At 68.7% G+C, this 22,020-nt stretch overlaps 5 protein-coding genes across 5 annotated transcripts; 4 read left to right on the top strand and 1 right to left on the bottom strand.

Annotated features, from left to right (window-relative positions):
• Nucleotides 1–4,136: 4,136 nt before the first annotated feature.
• Nucleotides 4,137–9,681, top strand: PRSS16 (serine protease 16). The gene is given in 14 exon segments (XM_050913877.1): nucleotides 4,137–4,188; nucleotides 5,212–5,327; nucleotides 5,427–5,526; nucleotides 6,109–6,200; nucleotides 6,203–6,240; nucleotides 6,357–6,439; nucleotides 6,442–6,479; nucleotides 6,580–6,657; nucleotides 6,781–6,828; nucleotides 6,916–7,185; nucleotides 7,990–8,122; nucleotides 8,207–8,386; nucleotides 8,935–9,068; nucleotides 9,523–9,681. Coding segments are annotated over 14 exon segments (1,521 nt in total).
• Nucleotides 9,682–9,691: 10 nt separating this feature from the next.
• Nucleotides 9,692–11,749, top strand: DMAC2 (distal membrane arm assembly component 2). The gene is made up of 6 exons (XM_050913879.1): nucleotides 9,692–9,709; nucleotides 10,289–10,452; nucleotides 10,886–10,960; nucleotides 11,059–11,192; nucleotides 11,261–11,423; nucleotides 11,498–11,749. The coding sequence occupies exons 1-6, from the start codon at nucleotides 9,692–9,694 to the stop codon at nucleotides 11,658–11,660; spliced, it is 717 nt and encodes a 238-aa protein (XP_050769836.1). The 3' UTR covers nucleotides 11,661–11,749.
• A 1,133-nt stretch (nucleotides 11,750–12,882) lies between these two features.
• Nucleotides 12,883–16,940, bottom strand: BCKDHA (branched chain keto acid dehydrogenase E1 subunit alpha). Its single transcript, XM_050913883.1, has 9 exons — nucleotides 16,854–16,940; nucleotides 15,795–15,953; nucleotides 14,436–14,522; nucleotides 14,247–14,355; nucleotides 13,996–14,157; nucleotides 13,710–13,916; nucleotides 13,486–13,627; nucleotides 13,233–13,404; nucleotides 12,883–13,102 (listed from the first exon to the last, which is right to left on the bottom strand). Exons 1-9 carry the CDS (start codon nucleotides 16,938–16,940, stop codon nucleotides 12,932–12,934), a joined length of 1,296 nt encoding a protein of 431 aa, XP_050769840.1. The 3' UTR covers nucleotides 12,883–12,931.
• A 143-nt stretch (nucleotides 16,941–17,083) lies between these two features.
• On the top strand, nucleotides 17,084–18,981 carry EXOSC5 (exosome component 5). The gene is made up of 6 exons (XM_050913880.1): nucleotides 17,084–17,213; nucleotides 17,349–17,462; nucleotides 17,584–17,705; nucleotides 17,836–17,976; nucleotides 18,068–18,157; nucleotides 18,274–18,981. Exons 1-6 carry the CDS (start codon nucleotides 17,084–17,086, stop codon nucleotides 18,364–18,366), a joined length of 690 nt encoding a protein of 229 aa, XP_050769837.1. The 3' UTR covers nucleotides 18,367–18,981.
• Nucleotides 18,105–20,319, top strand: B9D2 (B9 domain containing 2). Its single transcript, XM_050913884.1, has 4 exons — nucleotides 18,105–18,157; nucleotides 19,591–19,686; nucleotides 19,780–19,905; nucleotides 20,001–20,319. Exons 2-4 carry the CDS (start codon nucleotides 19,599–19,601, stop codon nucleotides 20,315–20,317), a joined length of 531 nt encoding a protein of 176 aa, XP_050769841.1. The 5' UTR covers nucleotides 18,105–18,157; nucleotides 19,591–19,598; the 3' UTR covers nucleotides 20,318–20,319.
• Nucleotides 20,320–22,020: the final 1,701 nt, after the last annotated feature.

Raw genomic sequence — 22,020 nt, forward strand, 5'->3', positions numbered from 1 at the left:
CTGCACCACGGACTGTCCCGGCAGCACGGTGCATCCCCACGGCACGGAGCATCTTCATGGCACGGAGCATCCCTGCGCCGTGGAGGATCCCTGCACCAGGGACAATCCCACGGCACGGAGCGGCCTCGTGGCGTGGCGCATCCTTGCAACGCGATGCAGCTCCGCGCCACGGAGCATCCCTGTGCCACGGAGCATCCCCGCGCCACGGAGGAGCATCCCCGCGCCACGGAGCATCCCCGCGGGACACGCAGTGGGGTGGGACCCCGTTCCACCCGCCGTTGGGAACGTCCCCGTCCCCCGCTGCACCCCGACCTTCTCCCCAGGCCAGAGCCCCGAACCCCAACTCCGGGTCTCCCCCGTGTGTCCCCCCCCTCCCCCGTAGCTGCATCTTCCCCCCCCCCCCCGCCCCCCCGTGCAGCTCGGTGCGGGGCTGGCGAGCGCACGGAGGAAGGAAAAGGCTTTAAAAAAATTAATAATAATAATAATAATAATAACAATAATAATAAAAGCGGAAAAAGAAGGAGGGGGCGCGCCCTCCGCCTCTCTCATTAAAGGCAGCGGCTAACGAGGGGCTGCTAACGAAGGGCTGCGTGGAGCAGGGAGGGAGCTGGGCCCCGGGGCGGGGGGACCCGGGCGGGGGGACCCCGGTGTCACCCCATCCTCGGGCGTGACACCCAAAACCTCCTGCCCAGAAGGGACCCAAGCGTCCGGGCACCCCACCCCTGGCACCCGGTGGCAGGGGGGACCCAGGCGTCCGGTCCTGCGGGGGGTCCCGGCCCCCGTTTAGCACCCCCCGTCCCCTCCTCCCCCCGTCCTGTCGTCCCCCCCCCGTCCCCGTGTCCCCCCCCCCGGTTATTTTTACTGATCTAATTGAGCAAATGGGGCGGCTGCGGCGGGGGGCGAATTAGAGGGATTAGGGGCCGGGTGACAAATTGGTCGGGCGATGGCGGGTGACAGCTGCCCGCGGGGCGCCCGCTGCGAGGGTCCCTGCACCCCAGAGACCCCCGTGCATCCCTCTGCACCCCCAGAGACCCCCCCCTGCAGCCCCACGGCATCCCGTGCACCCCTTTACACCCTCTGCACCCTCGTAGACACCTGTGCACCCCTCTGCAGCCCCGTGCAGCCCCAGAGACCCCCGTGCACCCCCACAGACCCCCGTGCCACCCCCATGCACCCCCATGCACCCCTCTGCACCCCTGTGCACCCCATAGACCCCCATGCACCCCATAGACCCCTGTCCCACCCTCTGCACCCCCATAGACCCCCATAGACCCCTCTGCAGCCCCGTGCAGCCCCAGAGACCCCCGTGCACCCCACAGACCCCCATGCCACCCTCTGCACCCCCGTGCACCCCCAGAGACCCCCACGCACCCCCACAGACCCCTGTCCCACCCTCTGCACCCCCAGAGACCCCCATGCACCCCTCTGCAGCCCCGTGCAGCCCCAGAGACCCCCGTGCACCCCCACAGACCCCCATGCCACCCTCTGCACCCCCGTGCACCCCCAGAGACCCCCACGCACCCCCACAGACCCCTGTCCCACCCTCTGCACCCCCAGAGACCCCCATGCACCCCTCTGCAGCCCCGTGCAGCCCAGAGACCCCCATGCACCCCCATAGACCCCGTGCCACCCCCATGCACCCCCATAGACCCCTGTCCCACCCTGTGCACCCCCATAGACCCCCACGCACCCCTCTGCAGCCTCATACAGCCCATAGACCCCCGTGCACCCCCATAGACCCCGTGCCACCCTCTGCACCCCCGTGCACCCCCATAGACCCCCACGCACCCCTCTGCAGCCCCATAAACCCCCCCTGCACCCCTCTGCGGCCCCACACAGCCCCATAGACCCCCGCGCAGCCCCACGCACCCCTGTGCACCCCCGCAGACCCCCGTGCACCCCATAGACCCCCGTGCACCCTTTACACCCCTCTGCACCCCCGTAGACCCCCGTGCACGGCTCGGCAGCCCCATAGACCCCCATGCACCCCCGTGTGTCCCCTTTGCACGAGGGTCCCGGCCCCCGGGGGACACCGGGGGACACCTGGGCTTTGGAAAAAGGAGAAAACCCCCCCCCCCATTTCCCTTTAACCCTAAATCTGCCCCGAAATGCGCCGCAAATCCATTAGGCGCTAATCCGGTGATGCAAGCGGCCCCGTGGGGCCCAGTGTGGGGCACGGGGGGCTGCCAGGCCGGGGGGGGGGCTGCGCCCCTGGGAGACGGGCCCTGGGGGGGGCCCAGGGGGACCCCGGCTTTGCTGGGGTGTCTGTGCACTCGGGGGGCCCTGCACTTGGGGTCTGTGTGTAGGGTTCGTGCATATGGGCTGGGGGGGGGGGGGGGGGGGCGTGCACATTGGGGTCCCTGGGGGTGCCCCCGGGCTTGGCTGGGTGGGGGGGGTCTGTGCATGAGGGTCCCTGGGGGGGTCCCTGCATATGAAGGTCCCTTGGGGTGCCCTGGGCTTGGCTGGGGGAGTCCCTGCACATGGGGGTCCCTGGGGGTGTCCCGGGCTTGGCTGGGGGGGGTCCCTGCACTTGGGGGTCCCTGGGGGTGCCATGGGAGGGGTCCCTGCACATGGGGGTCCCTGGGGGTGCCCCAGGCTTGGCTGGGGTGGGTCCCTGCACATGGGGGTCCCTGGGGGTGCCCCGGGCTTGGCTGGGGGGGTCCCTGCACATGGGGGTCCCTGGGGGTCCCTGGAGGGGTCCCTGCACATGGGGGTTCCTGGGGGTGTCCGGGCTTGGCTGGGGGGGTCCCTGCACATGGGAGTCCCTGGGGTCCCCTGGAGGGGTCCCTGCACATGGGGGTCCCTGGGGGTGCCGTGGGAGGGGTCCCTGCACATGGGGGTTCCTGGGGGTGCCCCGGGCTTGGCTGGGGGGGTCCCTGCACATGGGGGTCCCTGGGGGTCCCCTGGAGGGGTCTCTGCACATGAGGGTTCCTGGGGGTGCCCCGGGCTTGGCTGGGGGGGTGTCTGCACATGGGGGTCCCTAGGGGTGCCCTGGGGGGGTCCCTGTACCTGGGGGTCCCTTGGGGTGCCCCAGGCTTGGCTGGGGGGGGGTCCCCGGGGGTGTCCATGCACGTGGGGGTCCGTGCACCTGGGGTTGGGGTCTGCGCAGATGGGGAATCCCTGGGGGTTCCCAGGCTTTGCTCGGGGCGGGGGGGGTGTCCCTGCAGATGGGGGTCCCTGCACGGGGGGCTGTGGGGGTGGGGGTCCTGCCATCCCCCCCCCCCCCCCGCCCCCCCCCCGGGGTTAACCCAGGCCCTGCCAGCAGCTCTGCGGGCGCCGGCCGGGCAGATGGAGCCTAATCCGGGCTGAGCCGGGCCGGGGGGGCCGGGGGGGCCGGGGAAGAGGGTTAAGCCCGGTTTAACGGCCCTAATGAAGGGGATAAGGAGGGTGGCGGTGCCAGGGTGGGGGCTGCCTGCAGCCCGTCCCGTCCCCCCCCCCCCCCCCCCCCCCCCCCCCGGTAGGACGGGGACAGGGACATGGACGTGTCCGGGCCGGTGCCGACGCCACGCTGCGTGGGGACGCGTTGGCTCGCGTGGCCCCTCGCACACGCACGCGCGGGGTTTGCACGAGCCCACGGGCCACGCCGGTGGGTGTGCAAGGCGTGTAGGGGCGCGCAGCCCGTCGCACGCGCAGATTGGGGGTGCGCAGCCCGTCGCACGCGTGTGCCGGTGGGGGGGTGTGGGGGTGTGTGGCCCGTTGCACACGCGTGTGGGGGTACACAGCCCGTTGCACACGCGTGCGGGGGTACGTGGCCTGTTGCACACGTGTGCAGGGGTGCACAGCCCACAGCCCCCCCCCACCGGCACAAGGGAAAGCGAAACCTCCCGCCACACACCCCCACGGGCCCGGGGAGCCCATAAAAGCAGCGAGCGGAGCCCGGTGTGTCCCGGTGCATCTCGGTGTGTCCCGGTGCTACTCCCGGTGCATCACATTCCCGGTGTGTCCCGGTACATCCTGGTGCTGCTCCTGCTGCATCCCATTACATCCCAGTGCTGCATCCCAGTGCATCCTGGTGCTGCTCCTGCTGCATCCCGGTCCTGCTCCCGGTGATTCCCGGTGCATCCCGGTGCCAGGGCATTGCTCTCCCGGTGCATCCCGGTGCCGGTGCCCATGCCATCCCGCTGCCCAGCCCTGCCATGTCCCGGCGGTGGCTGCTGCTGCTGCTGCTCCTGGTGCGGATGGAGGCGGGTGAGTGAGTGGGGGGGTCGTGGGGGGGGCTGGGGGGGACAGGGGTCCCAGTGCCGGACCCAGCAGGGCTGTGGGACCCCAACTGGGGCCTTGGGGACCCTGATTAGGGTGATGGGACCCCAGTTAGCACCATGGGACCCCAATTAGCGCCCCAGGACCCCCATGAAGGCGCTGGGACCCCAATTAAGGGCGCTGGGACCCCAATTAGCACCATGGGACCCCAATTAGCACCACAGGACCCCCATGAAGGCGCTGGGACCCCAATTAAGGGCGCTGGGACCCCAATTAGCACCCCAGGACCCCAATTAGCATCCCAGGACTCCGATGAGGGTGCTGAGACACCAATTAGGGTGCAGGGACCCCAATTAGCGCCATGAGACCCCGATTAGCACCACAGGACCCCAGTTAAAACCATGGGACCCCAATTAGGGTGACGGGACCCCAATTAGGGTGACAGGACCCCAATGAGGGTGCTGGGACCCCAATTAGCACCACGGGACCCTGATGAGGGCGCTGGGACACCGGTGAGGGCACTGGGACCCCAATGAGGGTGCTGGGACCCCAATTAGCACCACGGGACCCCGATGAGGGCACTGGGACACCGGTTAGGGCACTGGGACCCCAATGAGGGTACTGGGACCCCAATTAGCACCACGGGACCCCGATGAGGGCGCTGGGACACCGGTTAGGGCACTGGGACCCCAATGAGGGTGCTGGGACCCAATTAGCACCACGGAACACCAATTAGCTGCACAGGACCCCAGTGAGGGTGCTGGGACCCCAATTAGCACCACGGAACACCAATTAGCTGCACAGGACCCCGATGAGGGTGCTGGGACCCCAATTAGGGCCATGGCACCCCAATTAGCACCACGGGCCCCCAGTTAGCACCCCAGGAGCCCAGTTAGCACCCCAGGAGCCCAATGAGGGTGCTGGGACCCCGATGAGGTGCTGGGGTCCCTGGTGAGGGGCAGGCTGGGGCGGGGGCTGAGCCTGACGAGCTCGTGGCACGTGTGTCACCAGGCGTGAGCCGGGAGGGGCCGGGGGGGCCGGGGGGGGGCCGGGGGGCCCCCCTGGAGGGGTCCCTGCTCCAGCCCCTCGACCACTTCGACCGCCTGGAGGGACGCAGCCTCAGCCAGGTAAGGGGGGGGGGGGGGGGCACAGGCACAGCACACGTGTGCACACGCGTGTGCCCCCCCCCCCCCACGCACCCCCCTGGCCCCCCTCCCTTCCCGCAGCGGTACTGGATCAACCGGGAATTCTGGCAGCGGCCGGCTGGACCCGTCTTCCTGCTGCTCGGGGGGGAGAGCGGCATGTCCCCGGGGGTCCTGAGCAGGGGTAGGGGTGGGATTGGGATTGGGACGGGGATGGGAATGGGATGGGATTGGGATTGGGACGGGATGGGATGGGGATGGGATTGGGATTGGGATTGGGATTGGGATGGGGATGGGATGGGATTGGGATTGGGACGGGATGGGATGGGGATGGGATTGGGATGGGATGCGGTTTGGGATGGGGATGGGATTGGGATTGGGAAGGGATGGGATGGGGATGGGATTGCGATAGGATGGGGATGGAGATGGGATGGGATTAGGATGGGGATGGGCTGGGGTTGGGATTGAGTTTGGGATTGGGATGGGGATGGGATTGGGATTGGGTTTGGGATGGGGATGGGATGTGGTTGAGATGGATTGGGTTTGGGATTGGGATGGGATTGGGATTTGGATGGGGATGGGATGTGGTTGGGATGGAGTTTGGGATTGGGTTGGGACTTGGATTGGGATGGGGATGGGATGGGATTGCGTTTGGGATTGGGATTTGGATGGGGATGGGATGAAGGTGGGAATGGGATGGGGATGGGGATGGGGACAAGGAGGTGTCCGTGTCCGTGTCCGTGTCCGTGTCCGTGTCCGTGTCCAGGCCACGTGGTGGAGCTGGCGCGGGCGCACAGGGCGCTGCTGGCGGGGCTGGAGCACCGCTTCTACGGGGGCAGCCGGGGAACGGGGGGGCCGGGGGGGGCCCCGACCTGCGCTTCCTCTCCAGCCAGCAGGCGTGAGTCGGGGGGGGGCAGGTGGTGGGGGGGGGCACCCGGACCCCGGGGTCCCCTAACCCCCCCCCCCCCCCCCCCCCCCCCCCCCCCCCCCCCCCCCCCCCCCAAAATCCCACAGCCTGGCCGACCTGGCTGCCTTCCGGCTCCACGTCACGAGCGCGTGGGGCCTCAGCCCCAACCACACCTGGGTCTGTTTCGGGGGTCCTACGCCGGCGCCCTCGCCGCCTGGGCGCGCCTCAAGGTGGGCCGGATGCCTGGGGGTCCCATCCCCCCCCCCTCAACCCCGGGGGTGGGGGTAGGGGGGGCCGCTGACCCCACTAGAGGGTGACGCCGTGCCTCAGTTTCCCCACCTGGTGTCTGCCGCCGTCGCCTCGTCCGCTCCCATCCGGGCTCAGGTTGACTTCGCCGGATACAACCGTGTGAGCCCCCCCGGATTCCCTGGACCCCCCCAGACCCCCCCCCCGGATCCCACTGGATCCCCCCCACACCCAGGACCCCCCAGCCGGGACAGCATTAACCCCTCGGCTCCCATCTCCCCGCAGGTCGTCTCAGCCGCCCTCTCCAGCCCCACCGTGGGGGGGTCCCCAGAGGTGGGTCCGGGGTGGGGGTGTTAAGGTGGGGACCCACAATGTGGGGGTGCACGGTGGGACACCCCCCCCCCCCATCCATGCCGGCAGTGCCTGAGGGCGGTGACGGCGGCCTTCGCGGCGCTGGACGGGCGGTTGCGTGGCCGGCGGTTGGCGGGGGTGGCGCGGGATTTCTCCTGTTGCCGACCCCCCCGGGAACCGGGGGACCGGGAGCTGCTGGCCGAGAACGTGGCCGACGTCTTCGCCGGGGCGGTGCAGTACAACGGCCGCCGTCCCGGTGATTCGGTGGCCGCTCTTTGCCGCGCCATGACCGACGGCCGCCGCGGCTCCCCGTACCGCCGGCTCGTGGCCGTCAACAAGGTTGGGGGGGGGGCAGGGGGGGGTCGTTGTACCCCACTGCACCCTCCTGTCCCTCCCAGTACCCTCCTGCACCCCACTGCACCTCACAGTACCCCATTGTACCCCATTGCACCCCATTGTACCCCACTGCACCCCTCTGTACCCCACTGCACCCTCCTGTCCCCCTGGTACCCTCCTGCACCCCACTGCACCCCACAGTACCCCCTTGCACCCCATTGTACCCCACTGCACCCCTCTGTACCCCACTGCACCCTCCTGTCCCTCCCAGTACCCTCCTGCACCCCACTGCACCCCACAGTACCCCCTTGCACCCCATTGTACCCCCTTGCACCCCATTGTACCCCACTGCACCCCTCTGTACCCCGCTGCACCCTCCTGTCTCCCCGGTACCCTCCTGCACCCCACTGCACCCCACAGTATCCCCTTGCACCCCATTGTACCCCACTGCACCCCTCTGTACCCCACTGCACCCTCCTGTCCCCCCGGTACCCTCCTGCACCCCCACTGCACCCCACAGTACCCCCTTGCACCCCATTGCACCCCACTGCACCCCTCTGTACCCCACTGCACCCTCCTGTCCCCCCGGTACCCTCCTGCACCCCACTGCACCCCACAGTACCCCCCTTGCACCCCACAGTACCCCCCTTGCACCCCATTGCACCCCCTTGCACCCCATTGCCCCCCATTGCCCCCCACTGCACCCTTTGCACCCCCTTGCACCCCCTTGCTCCCTCCTGCACCCCCTTGCACCCCATTGCACCCAATTGGGGTGCCGGGGGGGAGCCCTGAGCGCGGTCCCCCCAGGCCTCCCTGCGGCGCGGGGGGCTGCCCTGCACCCCCAGTTCGCGGCGGGCGGCCGTGCGGGAGCTGCGTCGCCCCACGGCCTGGGGCAGCCGCCGGCTCTGGCTCTTCCAGACCTGCACCGAGTTCGGCTTCTGTGAGCGCCGGGAAGGGTGGGGGTCAGGGTGGGGGTCAGGGTGGGGGGGGGGGTATCAGCCATTCCCCCCCCCCCCATCCGCAGACCCCAGCTGCCGGGACGCCGCCTGCCCCTTCTCCCGCTTCCAGACGCTGCGGGCACAGCTCAGCCTCTGCGCCGACGTCTTCGGCATCGCCCCGGCACGCGTCCGGGCCGCCGTCGCCTTTACCAACGCCTTCTACGGGGCCGCGCACCCCGACACCCACCGCGTCCTCTTCGTCAACGGTATGGCGTGGCACGGCTCGGCACGGCAGGGCAGGGATTGCCGCGACACAGGGCGCCGCGGCATTGCACGGCGCAGCACGGTGCAGCGTGGCACAGCGCAGCATGGTGCAGCATGGCACAGCATGGCACAGTGAATCGTGGCACAGTGAATCGTGGCACAGCGAGGCACGGTGCAGCGTGGCACAGCACGGCACAGCGAATCGTGGCACGGCGAATCGTGGCACATCACGGTGCAGCATGGCACGGTGCAGCACGGCACAGCACGGCACAGCATGATGCAGCGCATCATGGCACGGCACGGTGCAGTGTGGCACAGCACGGCACAGCACAGTGTATCGTGGCACAGCACGGCACGGTGCAGCGTGGCACGGCACGGCACAGCACAGTGTATCGTGGCACAGCACGGCACAGCGTGGCACGGCACGCCGTGGCATTGCACGGTGCGGCCCGGGGCAGCGTGGCATGGCCCGGTGCGGGGTGACGCGGTGGCAGGGTGACACGTTTCGGGGTGACACGTTTCGGGGTGACGCGGTGCCCGCCGCCCGCAGGCGCGCTGGACCCCTGGCACGTGCTGAGCGCGGGGGGGGGCCGTTCGGGGGTGCTGATCGCGGGGGCCTCCCACTGCGCCGACATGGCCCCCCCCCGCCCCGGGGACCCCCCGGCGCTGAGGGCCGCCCGCCAGGTGAGTGGGGCCGGGGGGACATGGCGGAGGGGGGGGGTACATGGCCGGGGGGGGGGGGGGGGTGTGCCAGCCCAGCTCACCCCCCCTGTGCCCACAGCACATCGCGGCCCGCCTGGCGGCATGGCTGGCCCCCCCGGCCCCCCTGAACCACACCGGGACGGGGGGTCCCCGGGGGGGTGACAGGACCCAGGCGTCCTCTGCCCCCCCCCCGACCCCTAGGCTGCTCGGCCACACTGGGGGGGATAGGACCCAGGCGTCCTGACCCCCCCCCCCCCCCCAATTTCACCCCGCTCTTCAATATAGGGGGGACCCACGTGTCTTGCCCCCCCCCACCCCTTCAGGGGGCTCAGGCATCCTGATCCCCCCCTGACCCCCTGACCCCCCTGCCCCCCATGACCCCCCCCCCGGGGGGACCCAGGCGTCCTGGCCCCTATCACCCCCCCCCCCCCGAAAGCGCCAGGGGGCGGCACCGAACGGCCTCTGTGGGCGTGGCTACGCGCCCGAGGGGCGTGACTATGGCGCTAACGGGCGGGGCTACGGGCGGCGGGGCGGGGCCCGGGTAGCTTTCTCGCGCGCATGCGCGGGGGGTGGGCCCTTGGGCCCCGTCACGTGAGGCGTGCAAGATGGCGGCGCTGAGGGCGGTAGGTGGTGCCTGCCGTCACCTTGGAGACGCCCTCCTGGGAGGGTGGGGGGGAGGACCACCCCCTGGTGACAGGGGGACCCCAGGGGTTCGGGGGGGGGGGGCGGTTTTGGGCGGGCCCTGTGCCCCCTCTGCAGGACCCCCAAGGCCTAAAGGGGGGCAGGCCTGGGCGGCTGGGCCCCCCCCCCGCCCCAGCACAAATGGGGGGGGGGTGTCCCCTCCCAGTCCCCCAAAGCCTTTCTCCCCCTGCGACCCCTCCCCAGCTGGGGTGGGGCACCCCTGGAGAGCGGGACCTTGGGGGGGGGGGGTGTCACTCGCCCCCAGGACGCATGCAGAAGGACGAGGCCCAGCCTGGCCGTGCCCCCCCCCCCCCCATTTTCGTGTGTCCCCCCTTTTGGGGAGCAGCTTTTTGTGTCCCCCCCCCCCCCCCCCCCCGCTGCTATAATTAAATCCCGATGTGCCCCCCCCCCCCCCCCCCGCGCTATGCGGCTCCTGAGCCTGTTTGGGGGCACAGGGAGAGGGAGGGCGGGGGGGGGGAAACTGAGGCAGGGGCTGAGGCGGCCCTGCTCCCGCTCCGCAGGTCCTGGGGTACCGGGGGGTCCCCACCCCGCGCCCCCCACCCGGGCAGAGCCGGAGGGCGGCGGGGGGGCTGCTGCAGCGCCTGGGCCAGTGGTTCTATGAGGTGGAGGCGGCGGTGGCGTGGGGAGAGCGGCTGCAGCGGCAGCGGCTGCAGAGGAGGAACGCGTGCGTGGGGCTGGGTGGGGGGCCCCCCGCTTGTGGGGCAGGAGGGGGGGGGGGCTGGGTCGGGTCCCCCACTTGTGGGGCAGAGGCAGAGAGGGTGGGTTAGGCTCCGTGCTTGGGGGGGTGTGGGCAGAGGGGTGGGATTGGGGGCCCCCCCCCTACTTGTGGGGTGCGGGTGGAGGGGCTCGGTCAGGTCCCTCACGTGTGGGGCACAGGTGGAGGGGCTGGATTGGGGACCCCCCCTACTTGTGGGGTGCAAGAAGAGGGCTGGATCCAGCCCCCCCCCCCCCAGGTGTGGGGTGGGAGCAGAGAGGCTGCATTTGGAGCCCCCCTACTTGTGGGGTATGAGAGGAGGGGCTGGATCCGGCCCCCCACGTGTGGGGCGCAGGCAGAAGGGCTGGGTCAGGCCCCCCCACTCTCACCCCCCCCCCCCCAGGTACCACGGCTTCCTCAGGGACACCTACGGGGACAACGTGGCGGCTGCCGTCTTCACCCTGTCCTGCGGTGGGGGGTCAGGTGAGCCCCTGCCCCGCTTTGGGGGTGTCCCCCTGCCCCCCCTGGGGATCGGGGGGGGGGGCCCTGGCCCTGATGCCACCCCCCACCCCCCAGATTTGAGGGGCAGAAGCACTGGATCAGGCCGGAGGGCCGCTGGCAGCCCGAGGTGCTGCGCCTTCGTGACGTCCCCGTGGTGGCCCTGGACCTCAGCGGCTCCCCCCTCAACTATAACGGCTTGGACAACCTGGGTGAGCCCCGGGACCCCCCAAACCCCTTAGGGACACCCCCCCCCCCACTAACGCCCCCTCCCCTCCAGTGCCACTGACCCGGCTGCAGCACCTTGACCTGAGCGGGTGCCCCCACCTCGACGACTGGGCGCTGGGGCGGCTGCACGTCTTTGGGGACAGCCTGCGGGAGCTGTCGGTGGCCCGGTGTCCTCGCGTCACCGAGAGGGGCCTGGCAACCCTCCACCACCTCCGGTGAGCAGGGGGGACTGTGGGGACCCCCCCCCCCCTCCATCTCTATCCTTAACCGCCCCCCCCCTGCCCTCCAGGGAGCTCCAGCGCCTGGACGTGGCAGGGGTGCACGTATCCAGCCCGGGGCTGGTCCGTATCCTGCTGGAGGAGATGTTGCTGGGCTGCCAGGTCCTGGGCATGGACCTCGGGGAAGGCACAGGGACGGGGACACCGCCGGGGGAAAGCAAGCCCCCCACCTGAGGCCAGCGGGGTTTTGGGGTGCAGAGGGAGCCACGCTGCTCCCCCCCGGGAGCATTAAATGCCTGGCGGCTGCGAGCTGCTTCCCCTCCCTCTGTGGATTCGGGTTTTCTTGGCAGCGATCGATGCGGTTCTCTGTTTTTTGTCCCGGTTGGAGCGGTGCCGGACCCCCCCACACCACCCTGTTGTTCCCAGTTTGAAACGGGCCGCTCCTGTGAGCGTTTTGGGACGATGACACCCCGTAACTGCCCCGTGGGAACCAAGAAAGCGCTGACTAATCCCCCCCCTGGGAGTTTAGTACCCCCTGAGGGGGCTAATCCCCTCTCCAGGGGGTTAATTCCCCCCTCAAGGAGATGAATTCCCCCCTTGAGGGGTTTAATCTCTCCTCAAGGGGGTTAATCCCCCCCTCCAACCATGTCAATCCCCCCCAAAGGGGGTTAATTCCCCCTTTGAGGGGGCTATTTCCCCCGTCCAAGGGGGCTTATGCACCCCAAGGGGGTTAATCCCCTCCCTCAAGGGGGTTAATCCCCTCCCTCAAGGGGTTTAATCCCTCCTCAAGGGGTTTAATCCCTCCTCAAGGGGTTTAATCCCTCCTCAAGGGGTTTAATCCCCCCCAAAGGGGGTTAATTCCCCCTTTGAGGGGGTTATTCCCCCCTTCCGAGGGGGCTAATCCTGCTCACAGTGGGGTTAATTCCTCTCCCAAGACGGTTAATTCCTCTCCCAAGACAGTTAATTACCCCTCCAAGGAGATTAATTACCCCCTGAAGGAGTGTAAGGGAGGATTAGCCTCCAAGGGGGCTAATCCACCCCAAAGAGATTAATTCCCCCTCCAAGAAGATTAATTACCCCCTCAAGGAGTTTAATCCCCCCTCCGAGGGGGGCTAACCCCCCTCCAAGGGGGCTAATCCACCCCAAAGGGATTAATTCCCCCTCCAAGAAGATGAATTACTCCCTCAAGGAGTTTAATCCCCCCTCCAAGGGGGGCTAACCCCCCCTCTAAGGGGGCTAATCCACCCCAAAGGGATTAATTCCCCCTCCAAGGAGATTAATTCCCCCTCAAAGAAACTAAACTCCCCCTCCGAGGGGCTTAATCCCCCCCAAAGGGGGTTAATCCCTTCTCCAAGGGTGCTATTCCCCGCTCCGGGGTGTTAATTACCCCCCCCCCCCCCGGGGAGGGGGGCTATCCCCTTTGGCGCCGCACTCACCGAGCAGCCGGGGTGGGCGCGCACCCGGCTTTATTTGTTTTTTTTGGGGGGGTGGGTGATGGTGGGGTGTCACTTTTCGAAGTGCTCGAGGGGATAGTGCTCCCCATAGTGCTGGAGGTGCCGTTCCAGAGCCGCCCGCTGCCGTCGCAGGTGAGGCGGCATCTCCCGGTAAACGTCGGAGAAGAGGAGCTGCGGGTTGGGCTTCGGCTTCCGTTCCGCCTGCTCGAACGCCTCCATCACCTGCGGGGCAGCGTCGGCGCCTTTTCCTCCCCAAAATCCCGGGGATCCCCTTTCCCCAAAATCCCGGGGATCCCCTTCCCCAAAAATCCCGGGGATTCCTCCCCAAAATCCCAGAGGATCACCCCCTTACCATCTTGCGGGAGCTCTTGCGCCAGCCCTTCTCCTCTTCCTCGTCCCACCAGCCCCGGCTCAGCATATAGTGCCGCAGCCGGGAGATCGGATGATCCTGTTTATCCCAATAATTTACCTCGTCCACCGACCGGTACGCCGAGCTGTCGTCGCTGGTGCTGTGATGGCCAATTCTGCCAGGGGGGGAGATAAAAAAAACCCTTAAAAAGGTGTTTTTTGGGTACACGTATCCCTTGCTCCCCTTCCCGGCGTACCGGTAGGTCATGGCTTCGATGAGGAAGGGTTGGTTCTCCGCCACGGCGCGGCGCCGGGCTTCTTTGGTGGCGTTATAAACGGCGAAGACGTCGTTGCCGTCCACCCGGATGGACATCAGCCCGTAACCGGGACCGCGCGCCGCTGCGAGGAGCGGGGACGAGTTGGGGTGCAGCCCCCCAACACCCCCCCCCCTCCCCAAAAAACCCTGCGTCTGCCCCCTTACCGATGCCGTCGCCCCGGTATTGCTCGGAGGTGGGAGTGGAGATGGCGTAGCCGTTGTTACGGCAGAAGAAGATGATGGGACACTCGAGGGTGGCGGCGAAGTTGAAGCCGGCGTGGGCGTCCCCCTCGCTGGCCGCCCCCTCCCCGAAATAACAGATCACCGCCCGGTTGGCGTCGGCACGTTTGATGGCATAGGCGGCCCCCACGGCTGCGGGGAGGGAGGGAAGGGGGTCAGGGGGGTGCGGGGATGGCAAGGCGGGGGGGGATACGGTGGAGGGACGGGGCACCTTGCGGGATCTGGGTGGCCAGCGGGGACGAGATGGTGACGAAATGGCGTTCGCGGCAACCGTAGTGGACGGGCATCTGCCGGCCTTTGCCGGGATCGCTGGTGTTGCCGTAACACTGCGCCATGAAGAGGTCCAAGGGGTAGCCCCGGTACATCAGCACGCCTGGAAGGGGGGGAAATGACACACAGAGCTGAAATTGGGGACACCCCCCCTCCTCAGCCCCCCCAAAACTGGGGACCGCTCCCCCTTACCCGCCTCCCGGTACTGCCCGAAGACCAGGTCGGTGTCGTCCAGCGCAGCCGCGCTGCCGACGTGCGTGCCCTCCTCCCCGTAGTTGGTCATGTAGAAGGAGATACGGCCCTGGAAGGAAGGGGGGGGGGGGGGGTGTTGGGGGGGGTCCCCACTCTTGGGGTGTCATTCCCCCCCCCCCTTATCCCTACCTGGCGCTGGGACTCGTAGAGGATGCGGTCCATGGTGTTGAGGAGCGTCATGGTCTTGTAGAGCTTCAGCACCACCTCCTTGGGCAGCTGCGGGAGGGGGCGCAGGGGGGTTTTGGGGTGCCCCCTCTGGGAAACGGGGTGCACCCCACTTCCCCCCCCCCCCCCCCAAACACGTAGCGTCACACGGTTTGCTCCTGTGTCCGTGGGGTGTCGCGTGCCCAGGCGTGGGACGTGCGGGGCATCCCGCGTTGGGGGTGTCGTGTGCCTGGGTGCCGCAGGTTTGGGGTCCCACGGAGACGGATGGCACGTGTTTGGGGTGTCCTAGACGTGGATGTCGTGTGTTTGGGGTACCGCGTACCTGCTTGTTGCATGTTTGGGGTGCCATATGCTTGGACGTTGCCTGTTTGGGTGTCACAAGCTTGGCTCTGGTGTGTTTGGGGTGTCATGTGCCCAGACATTACATGTTTGGGGTGCCACATGCCTGGATATTGCATGTTTGGGGTGTCGTGTGCCCAGACATGGCATGTTTGGGACGTCGTGTGCCCAGACATTACATGTTTGGGGTGCCACATGCCTGGTTCTGGCGTGTTTGGGCTGTCATGTGCCCAGACATTATATGTTTGGGGTGCCACATGCCTGGATATTGCATGTTTGGGGTGTCATGTGCCCAAACATTATATATTTGGGGTGTCACATGCCTGGATATTGCATGTTTGGGGTGTCATGTGCCCAAACATTATATATTTGGGGTGTCACATGCCTGGATATTGCATGTTTGGGGTGTCATGTGCCCAGACATGGCATGTTTGGGGTGTCATGTGCCCAGACATGGCATGTTTGGGGCGTCGTGTGCCCAGACACTGCATGTTTGGGGTGCCACATGCCTGGTTCTGGCGTGTTTGGGCTGTCATGTGCCCAGACATTATATGTTTGGGGTGCCACATGCCTGGATATTGCGTGTTTGGGGTGTCGTGTGCCCAGACATGGCATGTTTGGGGTGTCATGTGCCCAGACACAGCACATTTGGGGTGTCACATGCCTGGATATTGCATGTTTGGGCTGTCATGTGCCCCGACATTATATATTTGGGGTGTCACATGCCTGGATATTGCATGTTTGGGGTGTCATGTGCCCAGACATTACACGTTCGGGGTGTCACAAGCCTGGCTCTGGCGTCTTTGGGCTGTCACATGCCTGGCCCTGGCATGTTCGGGGTGTCACACACCCGGACATGACATGTTCGGGGTGCCGTATCTGGGTGCCACAGGCGTGGGCGCTGCACACCCAGGACGCCCCGTCCCTGTCCCCTTTCGGGGTCCCCGTGTGTCCCGTCCCCCCCCCCCCAGCCCTGGGGCTGACCTGGGGGTCCTCGGCGGGGCTGACGATGTGGCCCTGCCGGTCCATCACCCGGTAGACGGGGATGCCCGAGATGACGTTGGGCTGGATGAACTCCAACCGGTCGGCGAAGTCGGCCGAGGCGCCGGGGAACTGCGGCTTCTCCTCCGGCGAGGGGAATTCCTGCCGCGGCAGGGGACGGGGACAGCGGGATGTCCCCCGTCTGTCCCCGTCCCCCCCCCTCCCCAGTCCTGTCCCGCACCCAAAAACCCCCCAAAAAGGGGCCCCAGGCGCCTCCCTCCTGTCCCACCCCCCTGCGGGGCCAATGACCGGGGAGGGCGTGGGATGTGGGGACACGGGGACGGGGTGGGGGGACACGGGGATGCGGGGACAGGGTGGGGGACACGGGGATGCGGGGACGAAGTGTGGGGACAGGGGGACGCAGGGACGAAGTGGGGGGATGTGGGGACACGGGGACGGGGTGGGGGACACAGGGACGTGGGGATGAAGTGAGGGGACGTGGGGACATGGGGATGGGGTAGGGGGACACGGGGACAGGGTGGGGGGACACGGAGACGTGGGGACGGGGTGGGGGGACACAGGGACATGGGGACGAGGTGGGGGGACGTGGGGACCCAGGGACGGGGTGGGGGACATGGGGATGAAGTGGGGGGATGTGGGACACGGGGACGGAGTAGGGGGACATGGGGATGGAGTGGAGGGACACGGGGATGTGGGGACACGGGGATGGGGTGGGGGACACACAGGGACGGAGTGGGGGGACACGGGGATGTGGGGACACGGGGATGGGGTGGGGGACATGGGGACACAGGGACAGGGTGGGGGTACACGGGGACGTGAGGATACGGGGGGACAGGTGAAGGGACACGGGGACGTGGGGACACGGGGACGTGGGGACGGGTGAAGGGACACGGGGACGGGACGTGGGGACACGGGGATGGGGTGGAGGGACCTGGGGACAGGCCCAGGGAGGCGGGGACGGGCCCCGGGGCGGTGACACGGCGGGGACAGGCCGCCCCCCCTGTCCCTCGGCCCGTCCCCCCCCTCCCCGGCCCCACTCACGGCGGTGCTGAGGCTCCGGGCCGGGCCGGAGCCCGGGGTCCGCAGCAGCCGCCACCGGAGCGCCCGCAAGGCCGCCATCGCCGCCATCTTCTGAAGGGCGTGGCCTCCGGCCCGGGGCGTGGCCTCGGGCCGAGGGGCGTCGCCTCGAGTGCCGGGGAGGGGTTTCAGACCAAGGGGCGTGACCACGCTCTGAGGGGCGGTGCTGCGCCCCGGAAGCGGAAGCGGCGGCCATGGCGGAGGAGGAGGAGGAGGAGAAGAAGATGGCGGCGGCGGTGGTGGGCGGCGGGTGCTGTCTGCGGCCCTTCTCCTGCGAGCAGGGGCTGCTATCGCGGCCCGACGGCTCGGCCGCCTTCCTGCAGGGTGCGCCGGGCTGTGGGAGCCTCCCCTCCCGCCTCCCTCCCTCTAAGCCGGCCCCGCGGCCGGGTCCCGCCATCCTGGGCCTCCCCGTGTTCCCGGTTCCCCCGTCGGTGACCGGGCTCTCCTCTCCGTCCCCAGGCGACACGTCGGTGTTGGCCGGGCTCTACGGCCCCGTGGAGGTGAAGGGCAGCAAGGAGCTCCACGACCGGGCGGCGCTGGAGGTGCTGCTGCGCCCCAAGGTGGGGCTGCCAGGTGGGTGTCGTGTCCGTGTGTCCCCCCCCCCCCCCCCCCTCGTTCCGGGAGGGTCCCCGGGGTGTCACCGGCCCCGCGGGGCCCCCGGCTGACACCCTCCCTTCCCCGGTCCCTTCCGCAGGCGTGATCGAGCGCAGCCGGGAGCAGCTCCTCCGGCGGACCTGCGAGGCCGTGGTTTTGGGGGTGCTGCACCCCCGCACCGCCATCACCCTGGTGCTGCAGGTGCTCAGCGACGCCGGCTCTGTATCCTTGGAACGGGGCGGGGGGGCAGCTCCGAACGGTGCCCCTGGTTTTGGGGGGGAAAGGGGGGTGTTGGAGCTGTGTTTGTGTTTTGGGGGGCCCCCCCCCATCATCCTTGACACCCCCCCCCCAGCTGCTCTCCTGCTGCCTGAACGCTGCCTGCATGGGGCTGCTGGACGCGGGGCTGCCCCTCTCCTCCCTCTTCTGCGGCGTCACCTGCGCCATCGACGCCGACGGCGCCATCGTCCTCGACCCCACGACCCGGCAGGAGCAGGTGAGCGCTGGGGGGGGCCCCAAACCCCGTGGGGCCCCCAAACCCCGTGGGGGCCCCCCTGTGAGCTCTCGTGACCCCCCGATCTTGGCAGGAGGCGCGCGCCGTCCTCACCTTCGCCATCGACAGCACCGAGAGGAAGGTGCTGATGGCCACCACCAAAGGCAGCTGCTCCGTGGAGGAGGTGAGGGGTTCAGGGAACCCTCGGGGAGGGGCTTTTGGGGTGCAGGACCCCCCCTGCCACGGGGGGGCTCTCCCACCCACCACGGGGTCCCCGCTTTCCCCCCCCCCCCCCACCAGATGCAGCAGTGCCTCGCGGCGGCCCAGCGCGCCGCCGACACCATCTTCCAGTTCTACCGCGACTCCGTCCGGCGGAGATACTCCAAATCCTGACGCCGGGGACACTCCCCCGGGGCAGCCGGACTGTCCCCCACGTCCCCCACCTGGCCTGGCCGCCCCCCTCAGCAGTCAGTAAAGGACCCCGTCTCCCCTCCGCTGTGCCTCTGAGTCCGTCCAGCGCCACACGGGGCCCCCCCACCGGCTCCCGACCCCCCCAAGGAGGGGGACACACGGGGACATGTCTGGGGACACATGTCCTGGCACCCCCCCCCACCCCGTTCCACGGGGACCCCCAAGATGGCGGCCCCCGTGTACCGTACACACTGGTACACTCAAGATGGCGCCCCCGTAGCACCTCAGTTATGGGTGCTGCCACAGTGTGACCTTCCCAAGATGGCGGCCAGCAGTGTCCCGCAGGGGTACACCCGATATGGCGGCCCCAACAGTGGCACTTCAGTTATGGGTGCTGCCACACTGTGACCTTCCCAAGATGGCGGCGACCGGAGGGTCGTGGTTCGACACACACACACCACCACCACCCCCCTCCTGGGCGGGGCTCGCGGCGCCGCGGCCAATGGGGTTGTAGCGTTGGGGAGGAGCGGGCGTTGCCGTGGCAACTGGCCCCGGAAGTGCGGAGGAGGGAAAAGAAGAGCCGGGGAAGCGAATAGTCGCGCGTGCTAGTGCGCATGCGCGGCGTGAAGTGCGCAGCGTCGAGCGCCGTGGGGGGGGTGCGTGTGGGAATGGGGGTGCAGTGGGGAGATATGGGGGTGCGATTGGGGGGATATGGGGGTGCAGTGGGGGGGTGCAAGGGGGGGATATGGGACTGCAATAACGGGGTGCAGTGAGGGTGCCGTTGGGGGGTTCAATGGGGGTGCATGGGGGGGAAGAGGGCTGCAATGGGGGGATATGGGGGTGCAGTGGGGGGAATGAGGGTGCAATAACGGGGTGCAATGAGAGGGAGTGCAGTCGGGGGAGAATAGGGGTGCAATAGGGGGATATGGGGAGGCAATGAGGGGGTGCAGTGGGGAGATATGGGGGTACAGTGGGGAGATATGGGGGTACAATGGGGAGATATGGGGGTACAGTGGGGAGATATGGGGGTGCAATGGGGGGATGGAGAAATGGGGGGGGAAGAGGGCTGCAATGGGGGCGATACGGAGCGCCATGAGGGGGGGCGATGGGCCGCAATGGCGAGGAAGAAGGGGGAGCAATGGGGGGCGCGGAGGGGGGGTGCCCAGGGCTGTACCGTCCCCCCCCCCGTCCCCCCCATCCCCGCAGGCAGGAGCATGGCGGAGGTGCACGTCATCGGGCAGATCGTGGGGGCCAGCGGCTTCCCCCAACGCCGCCTCTTCTGCAAGTGGGGGCTGCACGCCGGTGAGCGGGGTCCCCAGGGTTTTGAGGGGGGGGACGATGACACCGGGGTGGCCTTGACCTCTGTGTGTGTGTCCCCCCCTTTCGCCATCGCAGGCGGCGCCTGGAAGCTGCTCTCGGGGCTGGGGTCCGGGCAGACGCAGGTGGACGACCCCCAGGCGGACGACGTGGCTTATTGGTGTCACCCCCTCGACGTCCATTTTGCCACCAAGGGCTTGCAAGGTACCGTCTGTCTGTGTGTCTGTGTCCCCCGTGTCCGTCCGTCCCCCCCGCCACGTCCCCCTGACCCCCCCCCTCACCCCTGCCGTCCCCTCCAGGTTGGCCCAAGCTCCACGTGCAGGTCTGGCACCAGGACGGGTTCGGACGCAGCGAGGTGCTGGGCTACGGTTTCTGTCACGTGCCGGCCACCCCCGGTTGCCACACGCTGGCCTGCGTCACTTGGCGCCCGCGGGGGACCTGGCGGGAACGGTGGAGCCAACGTTTGGTAGGGGGGGGCCCCCAGCTCCGAACCCCCGAAGCCGCCGCCGCCGGCGCCGCCGATCGTTTCCGCCTGCGCACCGAAGCCGCCGGCACCGTCCACCTGCAACTGGGCGTCCTCCTCCGGCACTTCGGCCGCTACGGCGTCGAGTGCTAGCGGGGTGGGGGGGGGACACGGGACACTTTGGGGGGGCCCCCCCCAGGATAGGACATGGGGGTCCCCCGGGGCTGGGATGCTGGGATTTCCCAGGGATGGGTGGGGGGTTCCCTGGGGACGGGATGCTGGGGTTCCCCGGGGATGGGGAGAGGGGGTTCCCCGGGGATGAGATAATGGGGTCCCCCAGGGATGGGATGCTGGGGGTCCCCTGGGAATGAGATAATGGGGTCCCCCGGGGACGGGATTCCGGGGGTCCCCCAGGGATGAGATAATGGGGTCCCCCGGGGATGGGATGCCGGAGGTCCTCTGGGGATGAGATAACGGGGTCCCCCGGGGATGGGATGCTGGGGTTCCCCTGGGGATGAGATAAGGGGGTCCCCCGGGGACGGGATGCCAGGCTTCCCTGGGGATAAGGGGGTCCCCCGCGGATGGGATGCCAGGGGTTCCCTGGGGATGAGATAATGGGGTCCCCCGGGGGACGGGATGCCGGGGTTCCCTGGGGATGAGATAATGGGGTCCCCCGGGGATGGGATGCCGGGGTTCCCTGGGGATGAGATAATGGGGTCCCCCACGGACGGGATGCTGGGGGTCCCCAGGGATGAGATAATGGGGTCCCCCGGGGACGGGATGCCGGGGTTCCCTGGGGATGAGATAATGGGGTCCCCCAGGGACAGGACACTGGGGTCCCATGGGGATGGGACGCCTGGGTCCCCCCAGGACAGGACACTGGGGTCTCCTGGAGGTGGGAGACTGGGGCCCCCCCAAGATGGGACACTGGGGTCCTGTGGGGATGGGACCCCATCACCACGCCTGGGTCCCACGTTGGGGGATGGGAGGGCGGGTTTTGCCGTGGGGTCCCCCCTGTGCCCCCCCCCCCCCCGTACCCCCATAAAGCTCTTTTTTTTTGCACCCTGTCTGCTTTCCCTGTGATTTTTTTTGGGGGTGGGGATGCCCGCGTCCCCCCCTGTCAGCGAGGGAGGGTCCTGGGGGTGGCAGGGAGCCCCCCCCCTTCTTTTGGGGGGGGTCTTAGACACCCAGCTCCTCGGGGCGGGGGGGGGAGTGGGAGGAGGAAGTGTCCCAGACGTCTGGGTGCTGGGGGGGGAGTGTCCCGACCGCCTGGGTCCTTCCTGGGGGTCCCGGCCGCTTGGGTTCCCCCCCCCCCGCCTGCCCCGGGGGGTCCACGCCCCCTCGCGGGCCGTGACTCAGTTTCCCTCCCCAACCCCGGCGCCTCCCGCCGCCCCCGGCCGGGCCCCGCGGAGCGGAAGGGGGGGGGCGGCCCCGGCTCGGTGTGTGTGTGTGTGTGTGTGTGTGTGTGTGCGTGTGTGTGCCCCCCCCCCCTCCGTCCCGTCCCGTCCCCCCCGCGGCGTTTCCTGGGTGGGGCCCCGTTCCGCCACCACCACCACCACCGCCGGCCTCAAAACCCGTCGGGACCGGGGACGGGAAAGGAGACGGGAACCGGGAGGAGCGGGGAAACCGGGAGCGAGCAGCGGGGTGGGGGGTGGGAGGGGGGAAAAAAAAAAAACCAAAAAACAAACACCCCAAAAGTTACGGGGTGCGGAGAAACGGGAAGGCGGCGCGGGGTGTCCCGAAAAGAGGGGGGGGGGGGGGGGAAGGTATCCCGGTGTGTGTGTGTTGGGGGGGGTAAATCCCGGTGAAGCGAGGGGGGGGGGCGGGGGGGGGGGGGTGTTGTTCCCGGTGGCGGG

Source organism: Gymnogyps californianus, unplaced genomic scaffold (genome assembly GCF_018139145.2).
Source record: "Gymnogyps californianus isolate 813 unplaced genomic scaffold, ASM1813914v2 HiC_scaffold_158, whole genome shotgun sequence".
NCBI lineage: Eukaryota > Metazoa > Chordata > Aves > Accipitriformes > Cathartidae > Gymnogyps > Gymnogyps californianus.